Genomic DNA, 27,883 nt, shown 5'->3' on the forward strand with positions numbered 1-27,883 from the left:
AATTAAACTCATTAAAATTTTCAAGATAATAATCAAAATATTCTCTTATGTATTTACATAGAAAACTATGTATTTCATTTTTTTAATTTAAAAATAAATTAATAAGTAAATTAGGAAAATGAGAGAGAAATATACCGGACGAGTTTTTTGGCTAGTAACGGCATGAATTAAAGCCGCAGCGCTTGTTGATGCTACAACTCCAAAACCCAACGCTCTAAATCCTATTCATTATCAAACTTTTATATTGTCAATTAATCCTAATAAATTAATAAATAACTGTAGAATTCGTGTTATAAATTTTTATATATTTATATTTTTTAAAATTTTATACAATTACATGGCAATATATATTCACATATTTAAGTACTTTAAACTTTTAATATTAATTGTGAAATTTAAAAATATAATTAAAAAAATTGTTATAGAAATTAACTATGGTACGACAACAACAAAAAACTAACCTTCAAAAGTTTCTTTTGGATAGATGATTCCATCGTGGTTCCTATCAAAAAATGCAACGTGTTTTTGCAAAACACTGTATCCACTTGAATTATCTGCATATTGTTTGTATATTAGTTAACATGCCAACAAAGTTTATCATATTTTGGCAATATTGTTTGCAAATTAGTTAACTTATGAACAAAGTTTATTATATTTTGTTAAAATAAAATACATTATATTAATATCAACAAAAGAAATTAAATTAAAAAGAATACGAAAAAAATAAAGGTAAAGATTTTCACATACTTGCGGGTGGAGTTGCAGTTGCAATAACTATTTGATAGAAGACATAGAAAAATGAAATAAGTAGTGGGAGACTAACTTGATATGAATTCATTGTTATGTTTGTGGTTATGCTTAAAGATTTTTTGACAATATATATAGAGAAGAGAAAATTGAATTATTAATGCTGATTTATTATCTTGGCTCTGCCTATGGTAGATTATAATATGATTATATTTTAATAACACAATAATGTGATAATACTTGTTATGTATAATTCTCAAAAGTGATGTTTGACTCTTACTTTTTTTAATTAATCTTCCATACTGTTTCTTTAAATAATTTATTTCTCTATTTGTTTTGAATAAGATTTTTTTTATTATTAAAAATATTATTTTTGTTAACACAATAATACTTTCATAATTTAATAATAATGTTATTTTTTTATTAATTTATTAATAATAATAAATTGCTTTGTTAGTTCAGCGGTAACTAACCTCACTTTTATAAACATAAAATTTATAGTTTCCCATTTTTTATATTTTTTATAAATAAATGAATTAATTTCGAGTAAGAAATTTTTTTATCATACTTTCATCTCCTCCACTCTCATATGTTGAGCTGGAAACATAAAAGTTTTTGGTATAAATCAATTTCAAGTCAAAAAGTTAATTATTTTTTCTAAAAATATTTTTAAATGCCTAAAAATATAGTGAAGGTGTAAGACCCATAATTTTAAAGTTCCATTTATGTATTTTTTGTGTATTTTGGATTTTAGCTCGGAGGCTTTTAAGCCAAAGTTAATAATATTTTGGAGTTTTATAATCAAAAAGATATTTCGATGCCAATTAGAATTTCTCGTCGATAAATAAATTGAAATTAACTGCGGTAAATACTTTACGGTTAATTTAAGGCGTTTCGGGTGAAACGGTGATTTAATAAATATCTAGATTTTGAGATATTTGTTAAGTTATATTTATTATATTTATATATGTTTGTTTGGAGGGAAAAAGAAAGGAAAACTAGAAGGAAGGAAAAGGAAAAGAAAATAGTATATAAAGGAAGGAAGGAAAAAGGAAGAAAGGAAAAACAAAGGAAAGAAATAGAAAGGAAGGAAAATCTCGAATTCCATCTCCTTCCTCTGAACATCTCACGTGAAAACCAAAAATCCATCCTTCTCCATTTTTCGTTTTCGTTGCTTCCTTTTCTTCAAAGCTAGTGACCCAAGGTTGGGTGTGAGTTAGATCAAGGTTTTCGCAACTCCACTCTTCCTCTTTGATTCGAAAACGAAGAAAAACGGTTTTGAGATCCAAACACAAACCCCTTCGTTTCTCCTAGATCCAAACCTCATTTATTCTGTTTTCATTAAGAATCCCTCACCAAATCGATTAGGAAATCGATTGGCTCGAGACCAGGGGCTCAGGAACCAATCAATCGATTTACCAATCGATTGAATTCAGCCCAGGATTCTGTTTTCATTAAGAATCCCTCACCAAATCGATTAGGAAATCGATTGGCTCGAGACCAGGGGCTCAGGAACCAATCAATCGATTTACCAATCGATTGAATTCAGCCCAGGATTCTGTTTTCATTAAGAATCCCTCACCAAATCGATTAGGAAATCGATTGGCTCGAGACCAGGGGCTCAGGAACCAATCAATCGATTTACCAATCGATTGAATTCAGCCCAGGATTCTGTTTTCATTAAGAATCCCTCACCAAATCGATTAGGAAATCGATTGGCTCGAGACCAGGGGCTCAGGAACCAATCAATCGATTTACCAATCGATTGAATTCAGCCCAGGATTCTGTTTTCATTAAGAATCCCTCACCAAATCGATTAGGAAATCGATTGGCTCGAGACCAGGGGCTCAGGAACCAATCAATCGATTTACCAATCGATTGAATTCAGCCCAGGATTCTGTTTTCATTAAGAATCCCTCACCAAATCGATTAGGAAATCGATTGGCTCGAGACCAGGGGCTCAGGAACCAATCAATCGATTTACCAATCGATTGAATTCAGCCCAGGATTCTGTTTTCATTAAGAATCCCTCACCAAATCGATTAGGAAATCGATTGGCTCGAGACCAGGGGCTCAGGAACCAATCAATCGATTTACCAATCGATTGAATTCAGCCCAGGATTCTGTTTTCATTAAGAATCCCTCACCAAATCGATTAGGAAATCGATTGGCTCGAGACCAGGGGCTCAGGAACCAATCAATCGATTTACCAATCGATTGAATTCAGCCCAGGATTCTGTTTTCATTAAGAATCCCTCACCAAATCGATTAGGAAATCGATTGGCTCGAGACCAGGGGCTCAGGAACCAATCAATCGATTTACCAATCGATTGAATTCAGCCCAGGATTCTGTTTTCATTAAGAATCCCTCACCAAATCGATTAGGAAATCGATTGGCTCGAGACCAGGGGCTCAGGAACCAATCAATCGATTTACCAATCGATTGAATTCAGCCCAGGATTCTGTTTTCATTAAGAATCCCTCACCAAATCGATTAGGAAATCGATTGGCTCGAGACCAGGGGCTCAGGAACCAATCAATCGATTTACCAATCGATTGAATTCAGCCCAGGATTCTGTTTTCATTAAGAATCCCTCACCAAATCGATTAGGAAATCGATTGGCTCGAGACCAGGGGCTCAGGAACCAATCAATCGATTTACCAATCGATTGAATTCAGCCCAGGATTCTGTTTTCATTAAGAATCCCTCACCAAATCGATTAGGAAATCGATTGGCTCGAGACCAGGGGCTCAGGAACCAATCAATCGATTTACCAATCGATTGAATTCAGCCCAGGATTCTGTTTTCATTAAGAATCCCTCACCAAATCGATTAGGAAATCGATTGGCTCGAGACCAGGGGCTCAGGAACCAATCAATCGATTTACCAATCGATTGAATTCAGCCCAGGATTCTGTTTTCATTAAGAATCCCTCACCAAATCGATTAGGAAATCGATTGGCTCGAGACCAGGGGCTCAGGAACCAATCAATCGATTTACCAATCGATTGAATTCAGCCCAGGATTCTGTTTTCATTAAGAATCCCTCACCAAATCGATTAGGAAATCGATTGGCTCGAGACCAGGGGCTCAGGAACCAATCAATCGATTTACCAATCGATTGAATTCAGCCCAGGATTCTGTTTTCATTAAGAATCCCTCACCAAATCGATTAGGAAATCGATTGGCTCGAGACCAGGGGCTCAGGAACCAATCAATCGATTTACCAATCGATTGAATTCAGCCCAGGATTCTGTTTTCATTAAGAATCCCTCACCAAATCGATTAGGAAATCGATTGGCTCGAGACCAGGGGCTCAGGAACCAATCAATCGATTTACCAATCGATTGAATTCAGCCCAGGATTCTGTTTTCATTAAGAATCCCTCACCAAATCGATTAGGAAATCGATTGGCTCGAGACCAGGGGCTCAGGAACCAATCAATCGATTTACCAATCGATTGAATTCAGCCCAGGATTCTGTTTTCATTAAGAATCCCTCACCAAATCGATTAGGAAATCGATTGGCTCGAGACCAGGGGCTCAGGAACCAATCAATCGATTTACCAATCGATTGAATTCAGCCCAGGATTCTGTTTTCATTAAGAATCCCTCACCAAATCGATTAGGAAATCGATTGGCTCGAGACCAGGGGCTCAGGAACCAATCAATCGATTTACCAATCGATTGAATTCAGCCCAGGATTCTGTTTTCATTAAGAATCCCTCACCAAATCGATTAGGAAATCGATTGGCTCGAGACCAGGGGCTCAGGAACCAATCAATCGATTTACCAATCGATTGAATTCAGCCCAGGATTCTGTTTTCATTAAGAATCCCTCACCAAATCGATTAGGAAATCGATTGGCTCGAGACCAGGGGCTCAGGAACCAATCAATCGATTTACCAATCGATTGAATTCAGCCCAGGATTCTGTTTTCATTAAGAATCCCTCACCAAATCGATTAGGAAATCGATTGGCTCGAGACCAGGGGCTCAGGAACCAATCAATCGATTTACCAATCGATTGAATTCAGCCCAGGATTCTGTTTTCATTAAGAATCCCTCACCAAATCGATTAGGAAATCGATTGGCTCGAGACCAGGGGCTCAGGAACCAATCAATCGATTTACCAATCGATTGAATTCAGCCCAGGATTCTGTTTTCATTAAGAATCCCTCACCAAATCGATTAGGAAATCGATTGGCTCGAGACCAGGGGCTCAGGAACCAATCAATCGATTTACCAATCGATTGAATTCAGCCCAGGATTCTGTTTTCATTAAGAATCCCTCACCAAATCGATTAGGAAATCGATTGGCTCGAGACCAGGGGCTCAGGAACCAATCAATCGATTTACCAATCGATTGAATTCAGCCCAGGATTCTGTTTTCATTAAGAATCCCTCACCAAATCGATTAGGAAATCGATTGGCTCGAGACCAGGGGCTCAGGAACCAATCAATCGATTTACCAATCGATTGAATTCAGCCCAGGATTCTGTTTTCATTAAGAATCCCTCACCAAATCGATTAGGAAATCGATTGGCTCGAGACCAGGGGCTCAGGAACCAATCAATCGATTTACCAATCGATTGAATTCAGCCCAGGATTCTGTTTTCATTAAGAATCCCTCACCAAATCGATTAGGAAATCGATTGGCTCGAGACCAGGGGCTCAGGAACCAATCAATCGATTTACCAATCGATTGAATTCAGCCCAGGATTCTGTTTTCATTAAGAATCCCTCACCAAATCGATTAGGAAATCGATTGGCTCGAGACCAGGGGCTCAGGAACCAATCAATCGATTTACCAATCGATTGAATTCAGCCCAGGATTCTGTTTTCATTAAGAATCCCTCACCAAATCGATTAGGAAATCGATTGGCTCGAGACCAGGGGCTCAGGAACCAATCAATCGATTTACCAATCGATTGAATTCAGCCCAGGATTCTGTTTTCATTAAGAATCCCTCACCAAATCGATTAGGAAATCGATTGGCTCGAGACCAGGGGCTCAGGAACCAATCAATCGATTTACCAATCGATTGAATTCAGCCCAGGATTCTGTTTTCATTAAGAATCCCTCACCAAATCGATTAGGAAATCGATTGGCTCGAGACCAGGGGCTCAGGAACCAATCAATCGATTTACCAATCGATTGAATTCAGCCCAGGATTCTGTTTTCATTAAGAATCCCTCACCAAATCGATTAGGAAATCGATTGGCTCGAGACCAGGGGCTCAGGAACCAATCAATCGATTTACCAATCGATTGAATTCAGCCCAGGATTCTGTTTTCATTAAGAATCCCTCACCAAATCGATTAGGAAATCGATTGGCTCGAGACCAGGGGCTCAGGAACCAATCAATCGATTTACCAATCGATTGAATTCAGCCCAGGATTCTGTTTTCATTAAGAATCCCTCACCAAATCGATTAGGAAATCGATTGGCTCGAGACCAGGGGCTCAGGAACCAATCAATCGATTTACCAATCGATTGAATTCAGCCCAGGATTCTGTTTTCATTAAGAATCCCTCACCAAATCGATTAGGAAATCGATTGGCTCGAGACCAGGGGCTCAGGAACCAATCAATCGATTTACCAATCGATTGAATTCAGCCCAGGATTCTGTTTTCATTAAGAATCCCTCACCAAATCGATTAGGAAATCGATTGGCTCGAGACCAGGGGCTCAGGAACCAATCAATCGATTTACCAATCGATTGAATTCAGCCCAGGATTCTGTTTTCATTAAGAATCCCTCACCAAATCGATTAGGAAATCGATTGGCTCGAGACCAGGGGCTCAGGAACCAATCAATCGATTTACCAATCGATTGAATTCAGCCCAGGATTCTGTTTTCATTAAGAATCCCTCACCAAATCGATTAGGAAATCGATTGGCTCGAGACCAGGGGCTCAGGAACCAATCAATCGATTTACCAATCGATTGAATTCAGCCCAGGATTCTGTTTTCATTAAGAATCCCTCACCAAATCGATTAGGAAATCGATTGGCTCGAGACCAGGGGCTCAGGAACCAATCAATCGATTTACCAATCGATTGAATTCAGCCCAGGATTCTGTTTTCATTAAGAATCCCTCACCAAATCGATTAGGAAATCGATTGGCTCGAGACCAGGGGCTCAGGAACCAATCAATCGATTTACCAATCGATTGAATTCAGCCCAGGATTCTGTTTTCATTAAGAATCCCTCACCAAATCGATTAGGAAATCGATTGGCTCGAGACCAGGGGCTCAGGAACCAATCAATCGATTTACCAATCGATTGAATTCAGCCCAGGATTCTGTTTTCATTAAGAATCCCTCACCAAATCGATTAGGAAATCGATTGGCTCGAGACCAGGGGCTCAGGAACCAATCAATCGATTTACCAATCGATTGAATTCAGCCCAGGATTCTGTTTTCATTAAGAATCCCTCACCAAATCGATTAGGAAATCGATTGGCTCGAGACCAGGGGCTCAGGAACCAATCAATCGATTTACCAATCGATTGAATTCAGCCCAGGATTCTGTTTTCATTAAGAATCCCTCACCAAATCGATTAGGAAATCGATTGGCTCGAGACCAGGGGCTCAGGAACCAATCAATCGATTTACCAATCGATTGAATTCAGCCCAGGATTCTGTTTTCATTAAGAATCCCTCACCAAATCGATTAGGAAATCGATTGGCTCGAGACCAGGGGCTCAGGAACCAATCAATCGATTTACCAATCGATTGAATTCAGCCCAGGATTCTGTTTTCATTAAGAATCCCTCACCAAATCGATTAGGAAATCGATTGGCTCGAGACCAGGGGCTCAGGAACCAATCAATCGATTTACCAATCGATTGAATTCAGCCCAGGATTCTGTTTTCATTAAGAATCCCTCACCAAATCGATTAGGAAATCGATTGGCTCGAGACCAGGGGCTCAGGAACCAATCAATCGATTTACCAATCGATTGAATTCAGCCCAGGATTCTGTTTTCATTAAGAATCCCTCACCAAATCGATTAGGAAATCGATTGGCTCGAGACCAGGGGCTCAGGAACCAATCAATCGATTTACCAATCGATTGAATTCAGCCCAGGATTCTGTTTTCATTAAGAATCCCTCACCAAATCGATTAGGAAATCGATTGGCTCGAGACCAGGGGCTCAGGAACCAATCAATCGATTTACCAATCGATTGAATTCAGCCCAGGATTCTGTTTTCATTAAGAATCCCTCACCAAATCGATTAGGAAATCGATTGGCTCGAGACCAGGGGCTCAGGAACCAATCAATCGATTTACCAATCGATTGAATTCAGCCCAGGATTCTGTTTTCATTAAGAATCCCTCACCAAATCGATTAGGAAATCGATTGGCTCGAGACCAGGGGCTCAGGAACCAATCAATCGATTTACCAATCGATTGAATTCAGCCCAGGATTCTGTTTTCATTAAGAATCCCTCACCAAATCGATTAGGAAATCGATTGGCTCGAGACCAGGGGCTCAGGAACCAATCAATCGATTTACCAATCGATTGAATTCAGCCCAGGATTCTGTTTTCATTAAGAATCCCTCACCAAATCGATTAGGAAATCGATTGGCTCGAGACCAGGGGCTCAGGAACCAATCAATCGATTTACCAATCGATTGAATTCAGCCCAGGATTCTGTTTTCATTAAGAATCCCTCACCAAATCGATTAGGAAATCGATTGGCTCGAGACCAGGGGCTCAGGAACCAATCAATCGATTTACCAATCGATTGAATTCAGCCCAGGATTCTGTTTTCATTAAGAATCCCTCACCAAATCGATTAGGAAATCGATTGGCTCGAGACCAGGGGCTCAGGAACCAATCAATCGATTTACCAATCGATTGAATTCAGCCCAGGATTCTGTTTTCATTAAGAATCCCTCACCAAATCGATTAGGAAATCGATTGGCTCGAGACCAGGGGCTCAGGAACCAATCAATCGATTTACCAATCGATTGAATTCAGCCCAGGATTCTGTTTTCATTAAGAATCCCTCACCAAATCGATTAGGAAATCGATTGGCTCGAGACCAGGGGCTCAGGAACCAATCAATCGATTTACCAATCGATTGAATTCAGCCCAGGATTCTGTTTTCATTAAGAATCCCTCACCAAATCGATTAGGAAATCGATTGGCTCGAGACCAGGGGCTCAGGAACCAATCAATCGATTTACCAATCGATTGAATTCAGCCCAGGATTCTGTTTTCATTAAGAATCCCTCACCAAATCGATTAGGAAATCGATTGGCTCGAGACCAGGGGCTCAGGAACCAATCAATCGATTTACCAATCGATTGAATTCAGCCCAGGATTCTGTTTTCATTAAGAATCCCTCACCAAATCGATTAGGAAATCGATTGGCTCGAGACCAGGGGCTCAGGAACCAATCAATCGATTTACCAATCGATTGAATTCAGCCCAGGATTCTGTTTTCATTAAGAATCCCTCACCAAATCGATTAGGAAATCGATTGGCTCGAGACCAGGGGCTCAGGAACCAATCAATCGATTTACCAATCGATTGAATTCAGCCCAGGATTCTGTTTTCATTAAGAATCCCTCACCAAATCGATTAGGAAATCGATTGGCTCGAGACCAGGGGCTCAGGAACCAATCAATCGATTTACCAATCGATTGAATTCAGCCCAGGATTCTGTTTTCATTAAGAATCCCTCACCAAATCGATTAGGAAATCGATTGGCTCGAGACCAGGGGCTCAGGAACCAATCAATCGATTTACCAATCGATTGAATTCAGCCCAGGATTCTGTTTTCATTAAGAATCCCTCACCAAATCGATTAGGAAATCGATTGGCTCGAGACCAGGGGCTCAGGAACCAATCAATCGATTTACCAATCGATTGAATTCAGCCCAGGATTCTGTTTTCATTAAGAATCCCTCACCAAATCGATTAGGAAATCGATTGGCTCGAGACCAGGGGCTCAGGAACCAATCAATCGATTTACCAATCGATTGAATTCAGCCCAGGATTCTGTTTTCATTAAGAATCCCTCACCAAATCGATTAGGAAATCGATTGGCTCGAGACCAGGGGCTCAGGAACCAATCAATCGATTTACCAATCGATTGAATTCAGCCCAGGATTCTGTTTTCATTAAGAATCCCTCACCAAATCGATTAGGAAATCGATTGGCTCGAGACCAGGGGCTCAGGAACCAATCAATCGATTTACCAATCGATTGAATTCAGCCCAGGATTCTGTTTTCATTAAGAATCCCTCACCAAATCGATTAGGAAATCGATTGGCTCGAGACCAGGGGCTCAGGAACCAATCAATCGATTTACCAATCGATTGAATTCAGCCCAGGATTCTGTTTTCATTAAGAATCCCTCACCAAATCGATTAGGAAATCGATTGGCTCGAGACCAGGGGCTCAGGAACCAATCAATCGATTTACCAATCGATTGAATTCAGCCCAGGATTCTGTTTTCATTAAGAATCCCTCACCAAATCGATTAGGAAATCGATTGGCTCGAGACCAGGGGCTCAGGAACCAATCAATCGATTTACCAATCGATTGAATTCAGCCCAGGATTCTGTTTTCATTAAGAATCCCTCACCAAATCGATTAGGAAATCGATTGGCTCGAGACCAGGGGCTCAGGAACCAATCAATCGATTTACCAATCGATTGAATTCAGCCCAGGATTCTGTTTTCATTAAGAATCCCTCACCAAATCGATTAGGAAATCGATTGGCTCGAGACCAGGGGCTCAGGAACCAATCAATCGATTTACCAATCGATTGAATTCAGCCCAGGATTCTGTTTTCATTAAGAATCCCTCACCAAATCGATTAGGAAATCGATTGGCTCGAGACCAGGGGCTCAGGAACCAATCAATCGATTTACCAATCGATTGAATTCAGCCCAGGATTCTGTTTTCATTAAGAATCCCTCACCAAATCGATTAGGAAATCGATTGGCTCGAGACCAGGGGCTCAGGAACCAATCAATCGATTTACCAATCGATTGAATTCAGCCCAGGATTCTGTTTTCATTAAGAATCCCTCACCAAATCGATTAGGAAATCGATTGGCTCGAGACCAGGGGCTCAGGAACCAATCAATCGATTTACCAATCGATTGAATTCAGCCCAGGATTCTGTTTTCATTAAGAATCCCTCACCAAATCGATTAGGAAATCGATTGGCTCGAGACCAGGGGCTCAGGAACCAATCAATCGATTTACCAATCGATTGAATTCAGCCCAGGATTCTGTTTTCATTAAGAATCCCTCACCAAATCGATTAGGAAATCGATTGGCTCGAGACCAGGGGCTCAGGAACCAATCAATCGATTTACCAATCGATTGAATTCAGCCCAGGATTCTGTTTTCATTAAGAATCCCTCACCAAATCGATTAGGAAATCGATTGGCTCGAGACCAGGGGCTCAGGAACCAATCAATCGATTTACCAATCGATTGAATTCAGCCCAGGATTCTGTTTTCATTAAGAATCCCTCACCAAATCGATTAGGAAATCGATTGGCTCGAGACCAGGGGCTCAGGAACCAATCAATCGATTTACCAATCGATTGAATTCAGCCCAGGATTCTGTTTCATTAAGAATCCCTCACCAAATCGATTAGGAAATCGATTGGCTCGAGACCAGGGGCTCAGGAACCAATCAATCGATTTACCAATCGATTGAATTCAGCCCAGGATTCTGTTTTCATTAAGAATCCCTCACCAAATCGATTAGGAAATCGATTGGCTCGAAACCGGGGGCTCAGGAACCAATTAATCGATTTACCAATCGATTGAATTCAGCCCAGGATTCTGTTTTCATTAAAAACCTTCACCCCAATCGATTTCCCAATCGATTGGCTCAGTGAAAATCCTCAGTTTTAGTTGTATGATTAATTGCTCATGAATCTATCCATGTCTTGTTTTATTATGTGTTAATTAGGAGATTGAGAACTGCATTTTACCTTCATTTTCATTGGCAATGTACTGTATGAACTTTTCGCATATTGAAAATCCTGTTAAGGTGCATGCTTAGTTGAAAAGTTGTTTTGAGCATTCAAAAACTTAATTGCTATGTGTTAACTGTTATTTTCTGGTTGGTGACCCTTTACACTATTGTGGAAATCTGGGCTTTGCCCTCAGATGAGAGTCAGGACGGCCCTACCGGTTCGTACCCTACGGACAGGAATGGAGATGGGAACGCTTGACTGCAGTTACGTTAGGAGGATCTCACGGGGCGCGTGGAGATTACTCAGGGTGTATAGCTTTTTGGTAGGATGATCAGATTAGGATGATGTATAGGGACTAGGGGTCCTTCTTTTTGGTTTGGAGTTTTTTTAGTTTGGAAAATTGTACTTATACAAATATTATCAGTTTGATATCATCTTTGGATGGGTTCCATGTACCATTGATGTTATGTAAATGTTTTGGATTTATAATTGGAGAAACTTTTCCGCTGCGTAAATTATAATGACTCAATTATTTATCCGAAAGCATTTCCTCATTTGTTTTACTTTGTTTTATTTTAATTTCTTTTGAAAAAAATAAAAATATACCCTCGCTTTGAAAAACGGGGTGTTACAGAAGGCTTATTAGCATGGTCATATGAACATCTCAAAAGCATTAGTTCTATTATCTAAACAATAAATAAATAACAAATGCAATTTACATTTGTACATACATTGGTTCTTTTTGTTACAACTGGATGATTTATATAACAAATATTTATCTTATGTTAATTATAACTAAAAGTATTTTGTGGATATAATTTAATGTATTAATAATTTAATTGAGTGTGCTAAAAATAAATTAGAAGAAAAACAAAAGAATTAGATTCATAATCAAAGGAAACACTTAGAATTAGAGGAAGCGTTTAAGATCAGAGAAAGCGCCCACAATCAGAGGAAGCGCCTTAGATATGAGGAAGTGCGTCAACGAGAAGAAGCAAATTAATATAAAACATAATAAATGGACGAGTCAGAGGAAATGAACAACATGCACCCTCCAAAGGAAATGCCTCTAAGTACCTGACTCTACATATGTTTGTGTGGACGATTATAAAGTGTTAAAGATTGAAGGAATGAGGGTTAAATATAATGGGTCAACTGTTATGTTAATGTGTTTTTCTAAACCCCCTTTAAACGTTCTATTCTGCCTTTGATCCACTATTATGCCTCTGATTCGCTTCTTCGTCTTATCAGACTATGGGTAATGGGTTAAATAAGGATGCTTTACTTTTTTACTATGTGTTCTAAATATCATTACACCAAAAATTATGTTTGATAAACTTAGTATTTTGTGTTTGGTATGCTGAATTATGACAGAAAGACCTGGAGGACATGGAAAGCCAAGACGAAATACTCCACCAGAGGATGATGCTCCTCCTCCACCACCACCTACTAATGGACCATGGGAACACATACCAGAAGCTATTCAATTTCAAGCAATTGCTACCACAAACCTGGTTCAACATTTGGCACAATCTAGGGGTAGCAACCAAGCCGCCAACAAAACCTTTTATGATTTCCTTAAGATGCAACCTTTAGTCTTTAAGGGAAGCCATGATCCAACTAAGGCACAAGTCTGGATTGAAGAAGTGAAGAAGGCATTCGAGGTGGTACAATATTCAGAGGAGCAAAAGGTAACATTTGTTGCTCATCTAATGAAAGGTGAGGTAGAGTATTGGTGGAAGGAAACAAAGGCTCAATTGTTGACTTTGGGAACACCATTGAATTGGGAACCCTTTGAGTCAACCTTCTTAGATAAATACTATCCAAAGAGTGCTAGGAGATGGAAGGAATTGGATTTTGTCCACCTATAACAAGGAAATATGTCAGTGGTTATGTTTGTGACCAAGTTTGAAGAACTAACAAGATTTTCATCATATTCTCAATTTGCACCGAATGAAGAGTGAAAAATCAACCAATTCGAATGGGGTTTAAGCCCTAATATCGAATGGCAGCAAAAGGGGATTCTAATAAATTCAATCAACAATTAAAGGTGAAGATCTCACCAGGAAAAGGGAAATAGACTCATACATCAAATTATCCTCGTGCAAGAAGATGCCTGAGGTGTGTTAAGAAGCATGGAGGAGACTCCATAGAGGGAAAACATGTCTCCTACTTCTACAAGCAACCAAGATACGTTGTTTCTTCTCGATACATGGTGATGGTTACTACATTTATCATTACGAAAACTAAATAAATAAACCCGAGATAAATATTTGACACGTATACATAAAAAAAACACAAAACAAATATTTTTTTTCATTGATAAATATTAAAAATGTGGTATAAATATTTATAATTAAAGTATAAAAAAATATTGAATAAATATTTGTCAATAAAAAATGCAAAATATCATAGGACATGTATTTGTCATCAATAAATATTATTAAAAAAAATGCAACAAATATTTTTCATTTTAAAAAAATTAAAAAATCCCAAACAAATAATACGATAAATATTTTTCAGTAATAAATATAAAAATTAAAGAACAAATATTTGTTGTTGATGCATAAAAAAAATATTTTTTATTGAAAATACTAAAATTCATGGGATAAATATTTATAATTGATGCATAAAAAATATTTTTCAATGATAAATATAAAAAATCATGGGATAAATTATTATGATTGATAAATATTAAAAAAAAAACATTGAACAAATTATTCACGTTGAAACATAGAAAAATATAAATAATTTTTTTTATGACTAATATTTTATAATTGATGATGGAATTTTTCGATGACTTTGGCGTTGGATTATCGAAGATTAACAAATTCAGATATCGAATAACTTTTCTATGGTGCTCGTGTTCAACTAGTGAAGTAGCTTTTGTTAAGCTGCACATATAACGAGGGAATGGTGTTTAAGGAGAAGATGAAAAACCTTTGGTTTTTTCTCATTTTAGTCCTTGGATAAGCAAGTGAAATTTGGTGATTCAAAGTGAGCCACGTTTTCATATGATATGTCAATCTATAATCTATAAGACAGATCGAGCTTTTTCTTTTTTTTATAACTGAAAAATATAAAAGTATAAATAATTTTTCTATTATTTCAATTGTTGTTTGATCAACCTCAATGCCTTTGGAAGCTAGTTTATGACCAAGAACAAAGTCTTTTTTAACTATACACTACAAGAAAAAAACATTAATTTGTAGCCAATTTTACAAATATTTTGTGGCCGAAAAAAACTCTCACAAATTAGTGATCGAAAAAGCCCTCACAAATACAAAAATTGAAATTGGTCTTTATTAGTGATTGAAAAAGCCCTCACAAAGGATTAAAAATTTAGGTGGATGTTGTGGTTGCCTAAGCCCTCACAAAATCACAACATTGTGATTTTGTGAGGGCTTAGACAGTCACAAAATCCAGATAAATTTTTAAGATTTTTGTTAGGGCTTTTTCAGCCACAAAATATAAATTTTGTGAGGGTAAAGGCAGTCACAAATACTTGAAGTGACGTTGCAGTTTGTGCCACAAAAGCCTGGTCTGTTGCATTTTGTGGCTGCAAAGGCCGCCACAAAGGAATAAAGAGACGTTGGTTTTTCTGGTCGTCCAGGCCGCCACAAATATTTATATCCGTTGCATTTTGTGGCGGCAAAGGCCGCCACAAACGCCCAATGGACCGTTGCCATTTGTGGTTGTCCAGGCTGCCACAAATCCATGCCTTTTTGACCGTTTTGGCCGCCACAAATGACACATAGCCGTTGCTTATTGTGGTTGTTTTGGCCGCCACAAAGGATCAACCCAATCCTATATATATTACTCCACTCCTCTTATCATTTTTCACTTCTAACTATTCTCTCCACCTTCTCTCTACAAAAAATATTCATCCAACCTTGATTCAATTTTGGTAAGTTTATATTATATTATATATGTAGTTTTTTTTTTGTTTTTTTAATTGAAGTTATTTATGTAATTAATATTATTGAATTTTTATTTTGACAGTGATTGTTAATTACTTCGAAGAGTTGTAAGCTCTGTACGTGAAAGCTTCAAGTCAGACGTTACTCAACATCAAGTTAATATTTTTATATTTTAAATTTAGATTAGTAAATATATATGATAAATAAAAGTTTCAAACACATGTAAAACATATTGATTTTAATATAACTATTTTTAAAAAAAAATTATTAAAATTGATGATATTATTATTTTTTGTTATAATTAAGTCTTGATACATATTAATATAGTTGATTGATTGTTAGTCTTGATTATTAAAAAAACATCATTTAAAATTTTATTTCGATTTATATATATAATTATATAGTCTTGATAATAATTTATTACATTGTTTGCAAATTAATTAATACTCCTCTAATTGACATATATAATAAAACTTATTGATTTTAATATAACTATTTTTGAAAAAAAACATTATTAAAATTGATGATATTAATTATTATTTTTTGTTATAAGTCTTGATATATATATATATAGTTTATTTTTTGTTAGTCTTGATATTTTTTGTTAGTCTTGATTATTAAAAAAATATCATTTAAAATTTTATTTTGGTTTATATAATTATAGTATTGATAATAATTTATTATATTGTTTGCAAATGCATGCTCCCCTAATTGACATATAAATTGTATGTCAAAATTTATATATAATGCTTTTGAAAAATAAAGCAAGTAATATATAAAACATCAATATATATATATATATATATATATATATATATATATATAAAGTTGGTGATTCAAAAGAAACTAACACTAAGTGATATGAACCCGAAAAAAGGTCGTCTCGCCATTCCAAAAGGAAAGATTAATGAGGGTTTTATTACACCAAAGGAGGAATCATCATTGAATGTGCATCAAGGGATGCACTATTTAAGAATGAATGTGTCTGTGTTGGATTCTAATCTTAAAGTTTGGGATGGCATACGTTTCAAGAGGTGGTTCGTAGATCCAAACTTGGTCTACAATATTACAACTGGATGGAACAAGATTGCAAAGGAAAATAATTTGAAAGTTAACCAAAATGTGCAGCTTTGGGCTTTTAGAACAAACCATCAACTCTGTTTTGCACTTGTCAAGATTTAGCAAACATCTATCGTCAGGTGGTCTTTCATATAGGACAAAACTTAGGGCATTCTTTTGTATTTTTTATATGGTTTTTTAATTTAATCAACCATGATGTTATCATATTCATAAATTAATTGAATTTTTTCATTTTCTTTTTTATATTGGGTCTGTTTGTTTAAGATTTTTAAAAAGTAATTTTGAATTTATATTTTCAAAAATAATTTTTATGAAAAATTTACTTATAAATAGTAGAAGTTGTTTTATATTCATTTGTTATCGAATAAAATAAGTAATTTTGACATTCAATAAGTTAGATATTCATTATTAGAGGTTTTAAAAGGATAAATTTGTTATTTTTTCATAGAAGAAATATTAAATACTACTGTAAACTCATACATTGAAGTCCTGATTTCGAATCCAAAGCAAGACGTCAAACCTAATAATATGTACATTGTCATCGTGAAAAACACGGCTTCAAAATCGTAGAGATTTAAAAATGTACGATGATCCAAACACATGTTAAATAATATGAAATGCTTAATTTTTTTTATAATAAAAATTAATTTTGGATACAATTCTTTTTACATTGACAATGACTCACAAATTTCTATTTATGCAACTTTTAATGTAGAAAGAATTAAAGTTAAATATTGTTTATGCTCATCTTATTGACTTTTAACAAACAAACCCATAATAATAATATTTGAAAACTCCAAAATTTTCAGCATCAATTAACTATTTCATTTTTTCTATCTCTTTTACTATCATAAGTCCGTCCGTTTGTTACATCTCTTTTTAAAAATAATTTTTTATAGTATTGAATGTTTTTTGTATATAGATTTTTGAAAAAAAATCTTAAAAATAAAAATTTAAATTAAAACTGGGTGAGCCTAGAGGTGCAAGGTGGGATAAGTTAAACTCTAATCATGTTAATTTATCGTTCGTTTTTGTATTTGTATTTGTGGATATGAGATTATTATATAGGGAGAAAATATTAATTTTAAACTTTTATTCACTTTGTATGTAGAATCATACACTTATTTGGAAAGGTTGTTTTTTATTAAAGTTATTCTATGCCTTCTTAGGTGTTAGAAAGGAAAGCATAGCATAATTCTTTGCCTAACCTTTTAAGTTTATATATGTTGTAAGAAAAATGTACAAAATATATATATAAAATAAGAGTTTGATTTTGGGTTCTAACTACTTAGATTTTCACCTTAGAAATCAATATCAAATTATTTATTGAAAAAATGTTACAACTTTTATTTGCACTTTTGACGATGGAATTAACAGTAATTCTAATACTATCTTTTGCAAATCCAATAAGGAAAATGATGGTGAGAGTGTTAGATGTTTTGAAACGTGGAAAAGGTCCATTAATCACAAAAACTGTAGCAAGCACTGTATTTGTGGTATTTGGATCAACCATATATACTATACTCAAAATACATAAACGTTCAAAGGATGCTGGCATGATTAATCCAACTGAGGAGGTTCTAATGGCACATCATCTCTTAGAAGCATCTCTTATGGGTAATTACTCAAAAATATTTCCTTATTTTTTTTTTAAAAAACTTTTTTACTATTTTTATTTTTTTAATAGATATTTTTATTTTTTTAATTTTAAAAAATATGGTAAATTTTATCGTAATTAACTCACAATTTTGGTTTTAGATTTAAGATGGTCGACCTAACAATATCGGCATTTATTGAGTTAGAGATTAAGAACACAAAGCTCGATATTTTATTAATGTATATTTGAGATTTTTTTTTTATAATCAAAATATGTGAAAATATGTTTATTTTCATAATTTTTTTTAATGGTTGTTAAGTTTTGATAAATTTCAACCGAACAATAAAACGAATTGATCTAAATTAGTCAATTCATATAATCAGACTTAAAGAGCTATCGTAAGATGGGTGAAGCCAATCCATTTGATAACTTTAGTTGTTTTTTATTTTATTGATGAGATAAACATTAGAGAATGCATTATTGAAATTTTTTAAAATGTTTTTTAAGAATAAATTATATATATATTTCAAAAAAAATTGAAAATACATTCTCTTCAATTAGCTTCTATCTTTTTTCTATCACATTTGAAAAGGAGTGTATAAGCAAATATCATTCCAACCATCCACATAAAAAATTGAAAAATAAATATTAAAAAATAAATGGGTCCTTAATTGTTTGAAAATGCTATATTTATAATTAGTTTACCTTTTTCTTCACTTGACTCTTTAAATCAAAACAATTGAATAAAAATCAAATGACTCACATTTTAAACATAGCAAATTGGACTCAAAACCCAAATTCATAATATGAATTGTTTGATATTCATACAATATATAGTTCTGATTAATTCAAACCATGATACCAAATGGATTCGATAAATGAATTGATTTCTCCTTAACCTTTCTCTTAATGCATCATATGAAGAATATATATAATTATTTTAAAATTCTATGAAATGGAAATATTGGACAGGATTCTCTCTATTCTTTGGATTGATGATCGATAGGCAACACTACTATGTTAAAGAAATCACTTCACTAAGGAAGAACATGGAAATAGCAAAGAAACAAATTAAGCCACAATCATCAACCACCAAAGAGGAGGGACATTAAAGCTTGAAGATGTAATGTGTTGTATATAATCGACCAAATCATATTTGTATAGTTCATATAAATGATTTATTTTATTGTTTAAATAACAATATATTACTGAATATAAATGAACTTTAAAGCATTTAATTCAATTCAACATACCATACAATCATCATTCATTCATAAGTACATAACACCAATATTTATATTATTTTTTGGTGATACAACAAGATTTTTATTGAATCTTATATAAATTAATCCATTGGAATGATTGGAGGTGGGATTTGAGGATAATTAGATTGGTAATTTGGTATTTGTGGTGAGTTTTGTGATTGTAATCCAGGAGGGAGTAATGGTGGCACTGCCCTCTCAAAAGCACACATTCCAAATAAACACAATCTTCCAATAGAACATTCTCTTCCACATCCACCACAATTGAAAGGACTTATATTTGTGTTAATACACAAACGGTTACAACATTGAAAATTAAATCGACATCTAATTCCACAAAATCCACAATTGTTTATGTCTGATGTCACATCCACACAACGGTTTTGACAACACACACTTCTTGGTGGAAATTCTCCTCGACCACATATTGATGGTCTTGTGCTACAATCAAGGGATGTATCATCATCCACACCAATTTCCTTAGCCATATTGGTGGAGATTTTGTTCACTTCATTTTTTGGTAGTGAAATTGAATCTCCATTCTCTATTTTGATTAGCAACACAAGTAGCATGGTCACAATTGTTACAAATTTTGTTGCTTGAGTACTCATTGTGAAAAATGTTGTGAGAAAGCTAGGATTTTGACGCCTATATATATAGGTACATAACTTTTGTAACAAGTTTGAAGAACGTGTTTTTCTTACATGTATTTACTTATGACATCACAACATTGGTCTTAGTGATATAGACGGTGAACTTTTTATGTGTTTGTTTTAAGTTTAACATTGAAAACACGCTAAAACGCAAATTGGAGTCATAATAAGAAATTATAACTTTTGTCGTGATTTGTGTTGCGTTAAAACATATACAAATATTGAACCAGATTCTCTGTAGTCGTAAATTTTACGCATTCAAATATTTTGGACATTGATAGTTGTTTTATACGATCTATATTCAAGTTTGTTATTTTTTATTATAAATCTAGAAGTTATATATTCATTTTTTGAACATCTCAAACCTAAAAGTTTGGTATTTTTTGAACATCCTAAATGCGTGAATTCCCAAGTGCTACGAGGAATGTTGCAAAGTGAGTATGTTTAGTAGCTTAACACTAAAGTGATTATCAATCCTAAAAATAAGATAGCGTACTAGCATAATTTTGAGTGTGGTAATGTATTTGGTGAATCTTCAATCAGGAATACTAATTCACGTGAAAAATTGCAATGTCTTTTGAAAGATAATAATTTCTCTAGAAAATTTCAAATCAGGTTATCTCGAAACTTGATACATTAGTATTTGATATTTTGCTTACTCAACAAGATTGTTGACTCATTCACGCATTGTAACTTTTATCTTTGCATTCAATTGAAACTTTTTTTACAAAGTATTCGATTTATCTTTTTTTTTACAAAGCATTCGATGTAAGCAATGCATATAAATCGATGACATGCATTACGAGTTTATTTATCTATACACCTCAAACAACAAACAACAATATGATATCTCAATTGTGTACAGAACTAATTTATGCAGTCATACACAGTTCAGTCGTTCGATCAAAAACCAGACTCTTTAAATTTAAAAAAAAAAATCAAAATCTACTTTAAAATCTAAATCATTTGATCTTAATCGAACATTTGAAATGTATATAACTCCATCTCATCCAAATCCCATAATATTTGACCTACATGAAAGAGAGAATCTCTTCTACTCTACCCCATAAGTAGGGAACTGATTCAAAGTACATCATATATCATATATAGAGTGATTTGGATTGAATGGCATGCATTCTTAACTGCTTGCAATCAAAATCCCATACATAGGAAGCAATCACACAAGTGTCATAGCCACCAGTAATATGCAAATTATGGTTAATACAATTGTTTGGACCTTCCACTCATACAATTTAATTGGTGTATTATGTGCACATTTCATCGTAAATCTTCAATAAAATTGGCGGTTATTTAAAGGTCACATAGCAGCCAAGAGATTCTCTTTTCTTTTCCTTTTTGAGGAGCTGCCAAGAGTTTGAAAAAAAATAGATTTGCATCAAAAAAATTTAACAATAACATTTATTACAATTATAAAAAATACAACATTTATTTATTATTACAAGTGTAGCCAGAAACATTACAGGTAAAAGTTAAAACAAAAAACATTATCCTTAAAAACAAGAGGCAGTGTGATATAGCTAAGGAAACAGATACATGAACCTGTTATTTCAGGCGATGTGAAAGCCATGACATAAAGTACAGTACAGTTATTAAAAAAACACAAACATTAGGCACAACATAATTCTAGAACTTAAGCAAATGTTACCATTGAAGGTACTTATTTCAACTTAACATAATTCAGCAAATTATTTTAAACACTACACAATCACTGAATTTGTCCATTTAGTAGAGCCTTGTTTGTTACTGTAGAACAAAACATTGTTCTGAACCAGCCACAGCAGTAGGGTATGTGGTTGAGTTGACAGCATCATTATCTTCAGAAAGAGATTGAAGATTGTTGTTATCCAGTTCATTTAAGCCAATGCCAATGGCCTCAAAGATAAGAGCATTCACTTCTTGAAACCTTTCTTCAGAGAGTGAGACTTCTGCAAGAAGCTTCCATGCATTGCCTTCAGATGCTTCATCAAAATCCTTTTTCCTCTTCAATACCATGTGTCCACTGATCTCCCAAACTGCAGGATTCACTTGTGTGTCGAGAAGCTCCGCGTCCACTTCTCCAAGGGCTTGTTTCTCTGCATAACACTGTTTAACTATTTGTTAAGGGTTTGTCTTGATTGGCATATTTGAACTTATCGACTGACATAAGCACTTGTGGAACAGTTCGAGAGAGCTTACGAAAACAACTCATGACATGTTCATAAGTTGTTTTCACCTTATTTCTACAAGATAGCTTATAGTTTATATGAAAATAGGTTAGCTTTTATTTTATTTTTTGTTATAGAAATAGCTTATACATAAACACTTATATGATAAGCGTTTATGGTATAACTATAAGCACTTAATTAAACTGTTTATCCAAACAAGACGTAAAAAGTAAATGAAAGAGGATAAAAGAGACTACGAAATTGAGTTTAACTAGAGAAATTGTTTTACCTGAGGTAACAGAAAGACTTGGCTTCCACAGTCAGAAATAAGAACATTGTAAGGTATGTTGTTGTTTTGAAGGGAGATGCAAGCCTCTGAAACAATGTTTGATAAATCTTCGAGGGTGTCGCCGCCTTCAAAAACAAGACCTCTCACCGGATACTTCAGCAATTCAGATACCTTCACTCCACCTTTTAAAGTCGCAATTTTCTTAGTAGGAGCCTTCTCAATAGGAAATTGCATAGCCAAATAATAAGCCTGCATATGTAAAAATCACCAAAGTCCAAGTTGATTACTGACAGAGAACAATGATAAGCAATGAAATTATTATCAATGAAGACCATTAAGGTTGTAATATAAAGATATTAAGTGTTCAATACCTGGAAGTGAAGATGGTTAATAGTTGCAAAAGCACCGAGGCTGTTGTAACCCAATCGAAAATACGGATTAGCAGCTTCAGCTGCCATGTGAAGCGCAAGCAAGAAGCTCTCGTGATCAATCCTTTGGGGCAAACACTCGAAAATGCGCGGAATCAGCAAAACATGTCCATACTCAATAGGACTAACCTGTTATCAAGAAAACAAACAAAATCGTATAAAACGTCTACTCTAACCTTAATGAATCGACAAGGATAAAATCTGAAAAAAGGCTAAGAATCATACATTGATGGCAACAAAACTGGGAGAATTGTCAACATCAATTGGAGCATTTGGAAAGAACTGGACTTCGCCATTTTCACTAGCTTCAAATTGAAACAAAACCTCTTCTTGCCCAACTTTAGTAAAGTTGAACTTGTTTTCATCAAATGGCTGAAGGACCTTATCAACTCTGAACTCAGTTGGTCTCTTCTTGAGGTGACGACCCTCGTTAAGCTGAGCAATGAAACCATACTCACCCGGAATCACCTATACCCAAAATTACCACAAAAACACATCAAAACTAAACTCCTAAACCATTTCCATGCATCTCCAAAAAGAAGAATACAAACAATAAAGAATCAAAGTATATCCATGCATCATCAAAAAGCACAATACAAGTACACACAAAATCCCCCCTAAAAAAAAAACAAAGAATCAAAGTATCAAACCTTAGTTTCACAGGCAGTAACATCATAGCGAAAAAGACCTCTCTGCATGCGATCTTCCCACTGAAATGAAAAGGGTAAAAGACCTTTAAAAACAAAAAGATAAAAACTTTTGAATCATTCCCCACAATCAAAACTCCATAATCACCTCCCCAAGAACAAGCGAGTCCAGAAAGGCCACAGGAAGCTCCTCTTGGCACTCATTGATAACCAAGTCCTTTCCAGTAACTTTGTTAATCTTTTTAAAAGCATACAAAGGGAGCTTTGCATCTATTCACAAAACAAAAACCACAAAAATTAAACTAAAACAACAATACACCTATAACCAAACTAATTACTAATACATTCATGGTAACAATTTAACAAACAATAAAAACAAAAACAAAAAAACAAATACCTTGTATACAACAAGCTTTGAGGCAATTCCGACCACAACCTCCGACAGAACGAGGAGCCTCTCCAACCTCCTCTTTTTGATAATTGGAAACAACCGTAGGAACCCTTTTAATTTTCAACATCATTTTCACCAAACACACAAAAAAAAAAAACCTCTTTTTTTTGTTTTGTTTTGTTTCAACTAAATCTTACTTACAAAGTCTAATAGTTTAAGTTATGATCTTAAGAAACTAACAAGAGAAAGAAAAGAAAGTTAAAAAAGTAAAAAGAGAGTAAAAAAACTAGAAACCACCACCGGCAAGGAAGAGGAGATCGGAGGGGCTACCACCTTCAGAAGGCAGAGCACCACGGCCACCGTGAGGCGAAGGGTTGGTAGGAGTTAGAGAAGAATTAGCCTTACGTCGTACAGTTGAAGCATGTAAAAGGGAGCGATAAACTCTGAGAAAAGCCGTGATGTCTACAACGTGTCAATACAGGGTGAATACCCAAGTTGAGAAATTGAAGAAAGTTTGAAACTTGATGAAGAAAATGAAGTGGGTTTATGAATTGTTATATAGATAAGAAAAAATAGAGATGAATTGTGAAATGTGGCTGTGAATGAGTTTTGTTATACTTGTACTAGAATCAAGCACGAGGAGGATGTAACATAACATCTTTTCATTCACTCACAAATCAGACAAATTGTTGAAAGAGAAACAAAATAAAAGGTTATTTTTATGATTTGGTTGAATCTTGGTCTCTCTTAATTTGCAACTTATTACTATGGAAAAATACCACACTTTCATTTTCTTAATTGGATTCATTGTTAATAATCAATCCTCCTCCTTTCAATCATGTACTTAAGATTTTCAAACATGTGTATTCATTTAGTTTGAAAATTGTGTCTCTAGTTTTAAATTTGAATATTAAAGTGTGGGAGTTTGTAGTGATATATTTATCTCTTATTTTATGGACAATAAAGAATTTTAACTATGTGAGATTCATTTTGCTATTGTGAAAAATTATTTTTTTCAAAATTAGTTTTAATTATAACTCTATTTCTGTTATTTTTGTTTACTGTATATTATTTATGTTCTTAAAAATTATATATAAGCAATTTTTTTATCTTTAGACATATGTTTTGTGTTAAATTACTAAATATACTATGATTAGTATTATTTTTAATTAATAGTACTAAGTACATTAAAAGATGAAAAATTAAAATTAGATACATCTAAAGAGTGTTTTGAAGACATTCATACATAAAATAAAGAGTTTAATATTTTGTACATCGTCAATGTAAAAAAAATTACACAGTTAATATATTACAATTAATCTTGTATAGGATTTTAAAAGTAGTTATTTCTATAAAGTCGTTTTTTTTTTTGAACTAACAATAATGTCTTTGTTGTAGTTGATTAAAAGTGTAAAAAAAAATTATGCTAAGAGTCTATATAAATTAAATCCTAAAATACATGTATTAAATATGCTATTTATATTTTCTAATATACATATAAAAAGTAATATATTTACTTATAAATAGAGATCATGATATGATTTATATTTTGATATATTTACATAAATATAAGTTGAGCAATAAATTTTCAGGCAAAATGAAATTTTAGAGGCAAAAATACCAACTTCAAATAAAAATTAGTTCTATAAGCAAAGTTATTTTACTTTAAAATAATTTAACATGCCAAAGCCAAGTCTATGCAATTAGAATCACTTTTGTCCTTCTCAAGATGGAATACAAACTATGGTGAAATATTTGCAAAAAGGGAAAATTTATTTGAGAGATGTAGAAATGATTTTGACATTTTTTTTAGTATTTTTGAGTCGAGTTAAATTGATTTTATATTAAAAGTTGATACTAATTTGAAGATCAAATTTGAAATTTATGACTGCCTAAGTGTTTTTAGCTTTAAATTTATTGTAAAACTTACTTTTTAGATGAATGTATATCAAACATGTGTTAAGTTCAACTCAATTTTAGCTGAAATTAATTTTCACAATGGTGATATTTTGCTTTTGTTGTAAAAATTGATTCTAAATTAATCAATTTTGTAAAGTGAAATTTTATTTAAAAATGAGTTTTTTAAAGCGAAAATTATTATTAATTAAGGTAACAAAAATGATCATTTTACAAATTCTCTTGAGACAATTTGAATTTTGTTCTTCAATAGAAGTTCAAATTCTTATCGTTGAACATAAAATAATTTATATTTTAATATATTCACGTAAAAATGAGTTAAATAATAAATTTACACTAAATATTTATTTAATTATGAAAGGCAAAACCTACTAATCTTAACTTTCAATTAAAGTTTACTATACATATAAAATCAACTCCCATCTAAAAGTTGAAAGAAGTCCGAATTAATTTTTTATTTACTTTGCTCCGCTTGAATTAAATTAAATTAGCTGATTAAACTCAAATATTTAGTGAGTTTTAATCAAAGATGAATAATTTAAAAAATTCAAATTCTAAACCAATAATTGTTGGCCAGACGTTATCTATTTTTGACAAACAGTTAGACTTTTATACTTCTTGCTTAAACTCAAAATCACCTTGGCTAAATAAAACTCATCACCAAACTCTTATCTCTTGTAATTATAGGATTTAAGATATATAAAAAGAAAGAAGGAAAATGAAAAGAAAACACAATTTTTAATTTTTTTTCAATACTTTTTCTTGTTGGTAAAATAGGAGGGGGAAAAATGTGGACCCATACAAAGTTCATTTCCTACTTTTAGAGCGAACCACGGGCAAATGAATTTTCTTTTACATGATTAAATGTGAAGTTAGTTTAAAAAGTACTAGTAGAATTTTATTTATTTATAATTTTTTTCACGTTAATAGGATAATTTTTAGGTGTAACTGTAGACATTAATTTTTCTGAGTTAAAAAAAAAACCATAATAAATTAAAATCTCTATTAAAAAATTCAACACGGCTATATTTTTAGGGTTGAATTCAAACCCAACCTCTAATTAAATTGAAATTCTTAAAAACAAACTTACGTAATTCTTAAAATATTTTAATACAAATAATTGGCTTGATTGTAAGTTAGTTTATACATAGTTTTTGTACAATTGAGTTTTCGAACTACTTTTTTTCCACCAATCCCCGATTATACGTTAAACTTGCACAATAAGAAAGAAATGGTGCGTTAAAATAAACACAACGTATTATAGTTTGTCTCTCATTTAAATTATATATGATATTTTTTGTGGACTTAAAATATCGTTTGGTTGAAGTAGATTGTCCATCTACCCCTTTGAATTTTGATGATGAATGAGTGGCAACCTAAACACACATGGAAGAAGCTATGCACTTTCTCTATCTCTATTCTCTAGCAAACAAAAAACTTTAATCCATGAAACTTCCTCATGAATTGAATGGTCACCAACATATCTCTCTCTAGGGATGGGTCCTTTATGAGCCCACAAATATAGTCCATTTGTTATTAATTCCATGTGATATGTATGCGTCCATTTGTTATCAAAAACACAAAAGTTGGAATCTCCCACGTAGGTCCCCTCACCATTACATTACTCAACAAGTAACTTTAGCAAAATTCAACATAATCATTCCTTAATAGTAAGGATTATATTTAGTTATGTTTTCCTTAATTACGATTTTTATGTTCTATTTTTATCAAATTACGAAATTAGTTTATTTATTTTAAAAATTAATATTTTTAGTCATATTTTAAATTTTTTAACTAAAAAAATAGTAGTTTAAGATAATATTAGTA

The 27,883-nt window shown here is 33.8% G+C and overlaps 2 protein-coding genes and 1 non-coding gene across 3 annotated transcripts in view; 1 reads left to right on the forward strand and 2 right to left on the reverse strand.

Annotated features, from left to right (window-relative positions):
* Nucleotides 1-838, reverse strand: part of LOC101497687 (probable peroxygenase 5) — a 1,364-nt gene extending 526 nt beyond the window's left edge. The window contains exons 1-3 of the mRNA XM_073365495.1: nt 748-838; nt 462-554; nt 120-221 (exon numbers count right to left, since the gene is read on the reverse strand). Of these exons, the coding sequence (XP_073221596.1) occupies nt 120-221; nt 462-554; nt 748-838 (286 nt within the window). The remainder of the gene's footprint in view (nt 1-119; nt 222-461; nt 555-747) is intronic.
* A 17,140-nt stretch (nt 839-17,978) lies between these two features.
* Nucleotides 17,979-19,547, forward strand: LOC101509893 (uncharacterized). Its single transcript, XR_012161925.1, has 2 exons — nt 17,979-18,324; nt 19,277-19,547. It is a non-coding gene; the product is annotated as an uncharacterized protein (transcript).
* A 2,100-nt stretch (nt 19,548-21,647) lies between these two features.
* On the reverse strand, nt 21,648-24,659 carry LOC101510212 (GDP-L-galactose phosphorylase 1). Its single transcript, XM_004491357.4, has 7 exons — nt 24,146-24,659; nt 23,897-24,018; nt 23,752-23,811; nt 23,327-23,569; nt 23,045-23,230; nt 22,674-22,922; nt 21,648-22,322 (listed from the first exon to the last, which is right to left on the reverse strand). Exons 1-7 carry the CDS (start codon nt 24,267-24,269, stop codon nt 21,981-21,983), a joined length of 1,326 nt encoding a protein of 441 aa, XP_004491414.1. The 5' UTR covers nt 24,270-24,659; the 3' UTR covers nt 21,648-21,980.
* Between the last annotated feature and the right edge of the window lie 3,224 nt (nt 24,660-27,883).

This window comes from Cicer arietinum, chromosome 2, assembly GCF_000331145.2.
Source record: "Cicer arietinum cultivar CDC Frontier isolate Library 1 chromosome 2, Cicar.CDCFrontier_v2.0, whole genome shotgun sequence".
Lineage (NCBI taxonomy): Eukaryota > Viridiplantae > Streptophyta > Magnoliopsida > Fabales > Fabaceae > Cicer > Cicer arietinum.

What these genes read in the sequence shown, in the direction of transcription:
- LOC101510212 (XM_004491357.4), bottom strand. Translation starts at nt 24,269, where the DNA reads ATGATGTTGAAAATTAAAAGGGTTCCTACGGTTGTTTCCAATTATCAA. An exon ending in CAAAGCTTGTTGTATACAAG is followed by an intron (nt 24,019 to 24,145) that starts GTATTTGTTTTT and finishes TTTTGTGAATAG; the next exon opens with ATGCAAAGCTCCCTTTGTAT. An exon ending in TTAACCATCTTCACTTCCAG is followed by an intron (nt 22,923 to 23,044) that starts GTATTGAACACT and finishes TTACATATGCAG; the next exon opens with GCTTATTATTTGGCTATGCA.